General features: G+C 48.4%; 1 protein-coding gene across 2 annotated transcripts; it reads left to right on the top strand.

Moving 5' to 3' along the window:
• Positions 1–1,260: 1,260 nt before the first annotated feature.
• On the top strand, positions 1,261–8,842 carry DYRK3 (dual specificity tyrosine phosphorylation regulated kinase 3). Of its 2 annotated transcripts, none has more exons than XM_074527994.1 (3): positions 1,261–1,448; positions 2,051–2,166; positions 6,312–8,842. In XM_074527994.1, the coding sequence occupies exons 1-3, from the start codon at positions 1,382–1,384 to the stop codon at positions 7,875–7,877; spliced, it is 1,749 nt and encodes a 582-aa protein (XP_074384095.1). In that variant the 5' UTR covers positions 1,261–1,381; the 3' UTR covers positions 7,878–8,842. The 2 variants fall into 2 exon arrangements, with proteins under 2 accessions (XP_074384095.1, XP_074384094.1); XM_074527993.1 differs by having other exon boundaries at positions 1,276–1,452.
• Positions 8,843–9,464: the final 622 nt, after the last annotated feature.

The following is a 9,464-nucleotide window of genomic DNA, read 5'->3' as shown; positions in this document are numbered from 1 at the left end:
GAAATCGAGAGTGTGGAATGGGTAGGGATGTTACAGGAGTGTTGTAGTAATTGGAGCCTTCCCAGGATCACAGTTACGGAGATTGGAAAATCCCTCCAGGATCATGGAGTCCAGTCTGTGCTCGATGCCCACGTTGTCCCCAGCCCAGAGCACTGAGTGCCACATCCATCCTCCCTTGGACACCTCCAGGGATGGGCACTCCAAACCCCCCTGGGCAGCCCCTTCCAATCCTTTCCATGAGGAAATTCCTGCTGGTGTCCAACTTGAGCATCCCCAGCCCAGCCTGAGGCCGTTCCTTCTCCTCCTGTGCTGTTCCCTGGGATAAGATCCCCTGGCTGTCTCCCCTGGCAGGGAGTTGTGCAAAACCAGAAAGTCAAACGCCACTTGATTTTTAAAATTTTTTTCATTAATTTAAGGGCAGTTTGTGGAAATAAATACACCTCCTACATCTCATTAGAGAGCTGTCATGTTTCAAAACCACCGATGCCTCCAGCTCTATAACTCCCTCAGTAACATGAAATCCATGGCTGCTCGTGGGGACCTGAACGTTGTCCTGGACTTTTTACTCCAATTCCTGCAAAGCGGCTCGCAGGGTCGGGCAGCTTGTGCTGTCCCAGAGCCCCCTACATGCAGCACTCAGCATTTTGCCTCCATCCATCTCTTCCCAGCCACGTTACTACTGAGCGTTGCTTCCACACCTCGGTGTGAGGAGGTTCCTTTCCTCCATGCCGAGCACCCCGCGGTGTGTGGGGGCCTCGCGGAGCGAGTTCGGCTGAGGAGAGAAGCGAGGCGAGCGCTGGAGCACCGCAGCCCCGGTGCGGGGTTTGGCTGAGGGGAGAAGCGAAGCGAGAGCTGGAGCTCCGCCACCCCGGGCGCGATCCCGCCCCGGCGGCCTCCTCTCCCCCAGGCCGAGCACTCCGCGGTGTGCGGAGGTCCCGCGGGGCGGGTTCGGCTGAGGGGACAAGCGAGGGAGCGCTGGAGCCCCGCAGCCCCGGGTGCGGGGCTCCCGTAGGGCAGGTTTAGCTCAGGGGAGAAGCGAGGGAGCGCTGGAGCTCCGCAGCCTCGGGTGTCCTGCGAGGCGGGTTTAGCTCAGGGGAGAACCGAGCTGAGCGCCGGAGCTCCTCAGCCCCCGGGAGCGAGGATCCCGTAGGGCGGTTTAGCTCAGGGAAGAAGGCGCAGGCCCGGCAGCGGGGGTCTCACGGGGCGGGTTTAGCTGAGGGGAGAACCGAAGCCAGCGCTGGAGCTCCGCAGCCCCGGGCGCGATCCCGCCCCGGCAGCGCTGCGCAGGCGCGGGCGGGCGGCGGGCGGGGGCCGTTCCCGGGGCAACGGCCGGGCCGGGCCGGGGCCGAGCGGCCGCGTTGGGCAGCGGCACCCGCCGGGAATGGGGTCCGCGCCGGGGCCCCCCCGACACGATGCTGCTCGGCAGGAAGCCGGACGGGCCTCTCGCCGCGGGTGAGGAGGAGGAGGGGGCGGCCGGGGGTCCCGCGGGGTTGGGGGAAAGGGCGGGATGCGGTTTGGGTCGGTGGCCGCCGAGCCCCCCGCGTGGTCCCAGCCGTCCGTCGGGTCTGTCGCGATAGGCGTCGCGATTTTAAGTTTTTGAGCAGTCGACAGCGAGAGACGCCGCCTTATTTTTTTTCCTTCCCCGCGTTTTGCAGCTGTAATCTCACATCTCATTTTTAAGGGATAACCTGCTTTAAAGGATAGTCCTATCAAGTGTTTAAGTATTTGCTCGTTTTCTGCTCGTTTGGGATTATCCTGATTAAGGGGAAGCGGGGAGAATGGTGGTCAGTGATTCTTAGGGATGTATTCTTTTTGCACTGCAGAAGTTGATTAACAAAAATGAACCTCTAAATTAAAAGTATCTCGAATTAAGATTTCCCAGAAGCATCTCACTCCTGCGGTTTGAAAATTCAGTTAAATTCCAAAGATCATTTAATGAATGAAGGAGAATCGATGATTTTACAGACTAAATGTGCATTTAAGCGTTTGGCTCTGTCTCTGTCGGTGTGAATTGTGGTGAATAACTGGTTTGTGTGTGGGACCGTTCCAGCCAGGATTGGAGATGGATTATACGACTCCTATATGAGGATAGATGAGTGTAGATACCCAGAGCCTACAAATGAAGAACGGAGCCCCTCGGGAATTCCTTCCCTTTCAAGACCTCATGTGAGTATTTTAAAGTCATCTGTGTCTTCACGTTATGCTGTGTGGGAGTGAGAGCTGTGTGGGGCTCTGATACCTCCCTACAGAGAATACATTTTAAAAGTGGCATTTTGCAGCTTTGTAGAGGCTTCTTAACATTATTGTTTTTCCTGAGCATGAAAATGATGTGCTGCGTTCAGTGCAGAACTTGCTGGCAGCCTCAGGAATCCCATCTTACTGCCCTCAGCTCGTGTTTTAATTAAAAAAAAAGTTCCTTTACAAAGGCGTGAAGCGTTGTGCCGTGTCACCTTGTACTCTGACAAGTCAATCCACACACGCTTTGCTCTGCCTCCTCCTGCACGTTCCCATTTTAGTTTGCCTCATGAAAATTCTGACGGGTAAGTAACATAGGAGCAGTGTGAGTCTGTGTGGCTGCCAAACACCTCACAAAAGTACCTTTTTGCTCTGAAAACTTGGGCATTATCTGTCACTTCTTTTGCTACTAAAATAGTCCTGAGCTGAAGGTGTTGCCGGGCTCTTTCATCAGGGCTCTGTTCCCTCAGCAGATGTGGAGCTGGGAGATTTTTTTCCCTTTAATTGGCTCAGTAGTGCTCGTGTTCAGCTGTACTTTTGTACACTGATCTGTCCTTTAGGTGGGTTTTAAATATGTTCTGGCTCTTGTTGAGTTCTGGCAGAAGGGAAGGAGCTTAAGCTTGAAAAAAAAACCTCTCACGTTCTAAAAAGTGAAAATAGACATTGCCCTGAGTGGGGAATGCATTTGGAAATCATCACCTTGTGGGATTTTGTTGTAACAAATTCGGTCTGTGCAAACTCAGGGGCATGAGTCTGGTTTTTTTTTCCCCTTTTTGGAAATGTGAAGGGGGAACAGAAGGAATTTGGAGTTCTGTGGAGCAGCAGGGTTTGAAGAGTGGTGGGTTGGGGTTTTTTGTGTGCAGGGATATGGAAGCATTTCAGCTGCAGTGTTTTAGGCTGTAGTGTGACTTCATTTGTTCATAACTGAGTACAAGTCAGTAGAGTGGAACTAAATAAATAGTTTAGTTGATGAAATAAATATAAACCCAATGAAATAAATATAAACCCATGAATATTTTGTTTGATTTGTCTTCATCTGTGTTTTTTTTCCTTGAAGCCTGTTAACTTCTTAGGGCAAGCTTAAGGAGTTTTAGCATGCCCAGTTTGTGTGGTGATGTATCAATAAAATCCAACCTCAGTTGTATCAGGCAAGCAGGAGCTGAGGCTGAAAATGGTGCTGCTGAGTTTTAATGGGAAAATGACCATTAAGTGGGTATTTAAAAATATTTAAAATACCCATTAATGGGAGTTTTAGTTTTCTTGCAAGATGTTTTATTATAATGTAATATTCCATGAGAATTGAGGAGTGTTGGTGACTGCAGCTGCCCATTCCTTCCTGTGAACCTGCAGAGAACACAAAATCTCTCTGCTTTGAGAACACATGGGCTTGGATTCAGTCTGTTTAATTCAGAGCATCTCTGCAAACCAGTTTGTGTAGGAATTGCAGTAACTGTTTCCTTGTCAGTGAAAATGAAGTTTTATCAGGGAGAGTTTTCAACAGGGTGCCACTGGTGTTGTCAGCCTCATTTCTCGCCTGCACTTCAGCAATTAAATAAAAAAACTTGTGGAGGCTGGCATTTGTAAAATAAAGCTGTTGAAAGAAAGCTGGTGTTACCCAGGAGTCATCTGAGTGCAGCTCTCCGGAGTTCAAGTGAAGATGGAGCTATATTTGTGTCTCACCATCATGTGGCAACTGATTTTGGGAGCCCTCTAAGAATGAAAATTGAGACCTTACTACTGTTGAGTCAGGTTTGAAATCCAAAGCCATAATTCCTTCATTAAGAAATCGTTCCAGGATAAATGGAATCATGAATTGCTGGTTTATTTAGGGATTCAAAGGTACAAAATGTTTGCTATGAACAGCAGCACAAGCAGAGCTGCTACTGCTCTTGGGCGGAGAATATTTCAAGTGTGACACCCCAGTTCTGTGTTTATATCTTCTGTTTATTTGTAAACTTTCTGTTGGAGTCTGCTAACTGAGGAGACTTTGAGCCAGCTCTGAAAAAATGTCATTCTTATCTCGGAGGTTCAGGCAGGCTCCAAGAAAAAGGCGTTTATCCCGAGTTAGCAGGGCTGGGCTCTGTTGTTTTCATTGCAGGCTCTGGCTAGGCGTGTCCCTCCCAGTACACTGCATTTTGGGCTTGATAGGAGCAGTGGAGCTTGGTAGGATCTCTTCATGTTGATAAGAGCTGATTTCTGCAGGGAAATACCCATTTTTTTGGTGCTTATGAGCAAGAACTAACATTTCAGGGCAGCACCAACAAACAGAGTCTTTTATGAGCTGTGTGTAGTTGGCTTTGGGGAGAACATTCACTTCCCTTATTTGCTGACCCTGCTGAGATGTTGGACTGCATGTAACTAAAAAGGAATTTGGTTTTATGGCCGTGGGGCTGCAGGTTTATTTATATTTTTTTGTTTGATTCCTGTGTAGTTATTTTGGTTTTCAGGGATTTGGTTTGGCATGTGTCTGAGATCTTTATTTTTAGATTAAAGGACAAAATGGAAAACAGATGTTGCTGCTTCAGTCAGGGCTTCTTCAATTCTGCCTGGGATGGGACAACACCTCTGTGCTGCCTCTCAGCAAGGAGGAAAAGGAAAAACTGCAGTGCTGGTGGGGAACTGACCTCCAGGGTGTTCAGCATTTACTAAATAGTAAAATGACAAGCCTGGAAAATTTCACAGTGTTTTTCTCACCTTCTATGGGTTTGTTTCAGATGTAAATATTTTAGCACATGGTGCTAAGAGGGAGTGCTTGCAGGCTGCTCTCAGCTGAGTTGGAGTGGGAGTTGTTCCTGGTTATTCAAGTGTGTGTTAAGAGACTTGTGCAGCTCTGTCTTCCCTCTGTGACGGTGCCAGGACCCAGGAAAACGGCTGGAGCTGTGTCAGGGGGGTTTAGTTTGGATAAAAATTCTTCCCCCAGAGGATGGTGGGGCACAGAACAGGCTGCCAGGGCATGGGCACAGCCCCAAGGCTGCCAGGGCTCCAGAACAACACTCTCAGGGGCTGGGAAGAATTTTGTTGATGATTTTTGTGGGTCCCTTCCAGCTCAGGATACTCTATAATTCCACTATGATTTCAAAGAGAGGTGTGGATATGATGATATTTTCCCCTTGAAATTAAAGCCCCACAATTAATTTTTAGATTCTAAAGGATGGTTTACCTTGCCTTGCCCTGTCCTCCTGCAGTTCCTCGTGCAGCTGCCTCACAGCAGCCATGTGTCACCTGCTGGGGTTGCTTTGTGTCCCTTTGGCAGCCTGGTTCTCTGCACATCCACGTTCCATTCCCTGCTCCAGACAGGTGCAAGTTGCATCTGTTGGTTGGATAAAAGTTCTTCCCCAGAGGTTGGTGGGGCACAGAACAGGCTGCCAGGGCATGGGCACAGCCCCAAGGCTGCCAGAGCTCCAGAGCAATGCTCTCAGGGGCTGGGAGGGATTTTGTTGGACTTGTTGATTTTTGTGTGTCCCTTCCAGCTCAGGATATTCTATAATTCCACTATGATTTCAAAGAGAGATGTGGACAGGATGATGATATTTTCCCCTTGAAATTAAAGCCCCACAATTAATTTTTAGATTCTAAAGGATGGTTTACCTTGCCTTGCCCTGTCCTCCTGCTGCTTCTCGTGCAGCTGCCTCACAGCAGCCGTGTGTCACCTGCTGGGGTTGCTTTGTGGCTGTGCAATCCTGCTGCCGCTTCCCTGCACATCCACGTTCCATTCCGTGCTCCAGACAGGTGCAAGTTGCATCTGTTGGTGGTTGTGCTGCTGCACCCACGTTTGAAGCTAAACATAGCTGTTCCCTGGCCCTGCACAGGCTGGAGATGGGTATTTTGTGGTTGTTTGAGTCTTTGGCTGTCTAGGGTTTCCCTTTCTGGATTTAAAAGCACATGTGCTGTTTCAGGGAGTTGCTTTCTCTTTGTGTACCCTTCTGTAACTATGCTTGTAACTTCATTTAGCCCAGCATTTTATATTTGTTCCTAATAAATGCCAAACTCATCCCTGTCACCGATTTTCTGTTGGTAGTGGTTTTATTTTTAATCTGTGCTTTAAAAGATAAACTAAACTACTTTCTCCCTTGTAGGTTTCTATCAACAAACTCATAATGAAGGATCACCCTCTGGCTGCAAATCAGGTCAAAGTGGAGCAGTTATTTGAGGACTCTGGCAACAGAAGGAGCAGCACTCTTCACTCTGCAGGCCTTACTCCAGAGAGATCTCTCCCTTCTCTGTCCAAAGAGAAAAGCCTAGAGAGCCTGGGCGCCAGGGGCAATGGGAGCTCCTTGAAATCACATAAAGCTGTCTCCCAAGCTCCAGAGGAAGCTGTCAAACAATTCAAACATCTGCTGTCACCTTATGAGCAGCAGGAGATCTTCAGTTTCTCTGAGATTTATTTTGTGGGGCCGTCTGCCAAAAAGAGGCAGGGGGTGATTGGCGGCCCCAACAACGGCGGCTACGACGACGACCAAGGCAGCTACATCCACGTGCCCCACGACCACCTGGCCTACAGGTATGAGGTGCTCAAAATCATTGGAAAAGGCAGTTTTGGACAAGTTGCTAAAGTCTATGATCACAAACTCCACCAACACCTGGCCTTAAAGATGGTTCGCAATGAGAAGAGGTTCCATCGGCAAGCTGCCGAGGAGATCAGGATCCTGGAGCACCTGAAGAAGCAGGATAAAACAGGCAGCATGAATGTGATCCACATGCTGGAGAGCTTCACCTTTCGGAACCACATCTGCATGACCTTTGAACTCTTGAGTATGAACCTGTATGAGCTGATTAAAAGGAATAAATTTCAGGGGTTCAGCCTCCAGTTGGTTCGAAAGTTCGCTCACTCCATCCTGCAGTGTTTGGATGCCCTTTATAGAAACAGAATCATCCACTGTGACTTGAAGCCAGAAAATATCCTCCTAAAACAGCAAGGGAGGAGTGGAATCAAGGTTATAGATTTTGGGTCCAGCTGTTTTGAGCACCAAAGAGTCTACACCTACATCCAGTCCCGGTTTTATCGGGCGCCAGAGGTGATCCTGGGGAGCCGCTATGGGATGCCCATAGACATGTGGAGTTTTGGCTGCATTCTGGTGGAGCTTTTGACTGGCTACCCTCTTTTCCCTGGAGAGGACGAGGCAGACCAGCTGGCCTGTATCATGGAACTTCTTGGAATGCCACCTCAGAAGCTTTTGGATCAATCCAAACGAGCCAAGAACTTCATCAACTCCAAGGGTCACCCCCGTTACTGCACGGTGCTGACGCAGCCCGACGGGAAGGTGACCCTGAGCGGGAGCCGCTCGCGCCGGGGCAAGGTCAGGGGTGCCCCGGGGAACAAGGACTGGGTGACAGCTCTGAAGGGCTGTGACGACCCCTTGTTCACTGGTTTCCTCAAGGACTGCCTCAGCTGGGATCCCTCCGCACGCATGATTCCCAGCCAGGCCCTGCGGCACCCCTGGATCTGCAAACGGGTGCCCAAAGCGGCCGCCTTGGAGAAAAGCTCCGGCAGGAGGATTTCCAGCTATTCAGGTTCCTTCCAAGGAATTGCTAACAAGCTGCCTCCTGTGGCTGCAGTCCCCAGCAAGCTGAGGGCCAGTCTGGCCACTGAGCCCAGTGGCAGCATCCCTCTGTGTACTGTGCTCCCCAAACTGGTCAGCTAGTGGGGAGTGCTGGGTTCCCAGGATAGCCCGTGTGTGTTCACTGTCTGTTCATGCCCTGGGAGGAAATGAAATGAGAGGGTTGGAATGGATTTACTCTGTGTTAGGGGCTCAGTGTGGAATATTGGAAGGTCAGTCAGAAATGTGCTCATTAAAGGGCTGATTTTATCCAGTTGCTTCACTCACACCTGGTGCATACCCCACTCAGTGGGGAGTTCAGAGACACTTTGGCTGATGTGCTGTTTAAAAATGCTGGTTTAGAAATCAAACCATTTATCATGGTTCAACAGGTTCTTTTGCTTAAGGCAGGAAAGGAACTTGATTTAAACTCCATGTTTTTAGTTGTCTCCAGCTGAACTCTTTCTGTTCCAGGGGAAAGTTTTTAAATCTCTTGTCAAAAGCACAAATGCATTAATGTAATGCATTAGGAAGTTATTTGCAAATTGCTTAAGTTTGAAGAATTTTATTTCTCTGCGTTGCTTTTCCCTTTTCTGTCCTGGGATTTTAAAAACTGTGATGGGATGTAGGCACCAAAGGAATTTGTTATTGGAAAAGAAAATATTCAGATGATAAAATTTCAATGCAGCCATGAAAAAATGAGATGCCACAAAACACGGGATATATCTAAATAAAACTGTTAATTTCTGTAACACTTGCTATTTCCCCCTAAAAATCTATGGAAAGCTTGTAGGGGAATTTGGGATCAGGCCTGCTCCATCACAAGTGTGGGCCAGTTTGTTCAGGTAATGATTGAATTCGCTGTTTCTTTGGAGCTCACATTTCCATCATCAGTTCTGCCAGGTGTGTTTCTTTGTTTTTCCTGTGTTTCTAAAACAAAAATGTTGAACTTCAAGAGCTGGTTTATATCCATGTTTGAGATTCTGATAATTGCAAAAAATTATCTCTTTGTGTAGAGTGAATTCCATTGAATTACATGAAGCTCTTTTAATAAAAATGCAAACATGCCACCCCTGTCAGACAAGTAGAACTTTTTCAGGCCCAGGGCTGTGACTGGAAAATGAGGGAGGGTGGGGAAACACACATTAATAATTGGGAGTGTGCTCTGAAATCCCAACAAAATCTCTGGAAACATAACCAGGAAAGGCTGATAAGGTGCAAGAACTGGCTGATCCAAATGGAAATATTTAATGGGAAGAGCTGCTTTGTTTCTAATTGCCTTCCTTCAGGCCTTTGGGTGCCTACATTTTTTCATTCTTGAACTCCATGAGCTTGTATTTCCTCTTCCTTTATCTCCCCAGAGCATGCCAGGGTGCTGTGACCTGTCACAAGCACAGCACAGCTTGTTGGGGTTGTTCCTTGCAGCCTCCCATGGCTCAAGTCCATCCCCAGAACCATCTGATCCCTTGCCAGGTGCCTGAGCAGGACTTTAAATGCAATTTAGAGCTTTTAGGAACAGAAGGTTTGAAATGTAATCACTTTCTCCACAGCAGGTTTTGAATGCTCAAAGAAGGAGACTCTCGCTATGCAAACAAAGGAGTAACCAGGGTGATTTTAAGGATAAATGAGCAAATGTTCAGTAGGAGACCCTTCCTCTAAGGAGATGGGGCTGCTCTGCCCCTCTGGGTCATT

The sequence above is a fragment of the Zonotrichia albicollis genome, chromosome 28, assembly GCF_047830755.1.
Source record: "Zonotrichia albicollis isolate bZonAlb1 chromosome 28, bZonAlb1.hap1, whole genome shotgun sequence".
NCBI classification, from domain to species: Eukaryota; Metazoa; Chordata; class Aves; order Passeriformes; family Passerellidae; genus Zonotrichia; species Zonotrichia albicollis.
The sequence above is the reverse complement of the archived record's forward strand: the minus strand, read 5'-3'. Positions and strand labels throughout refer to the sequence as shown.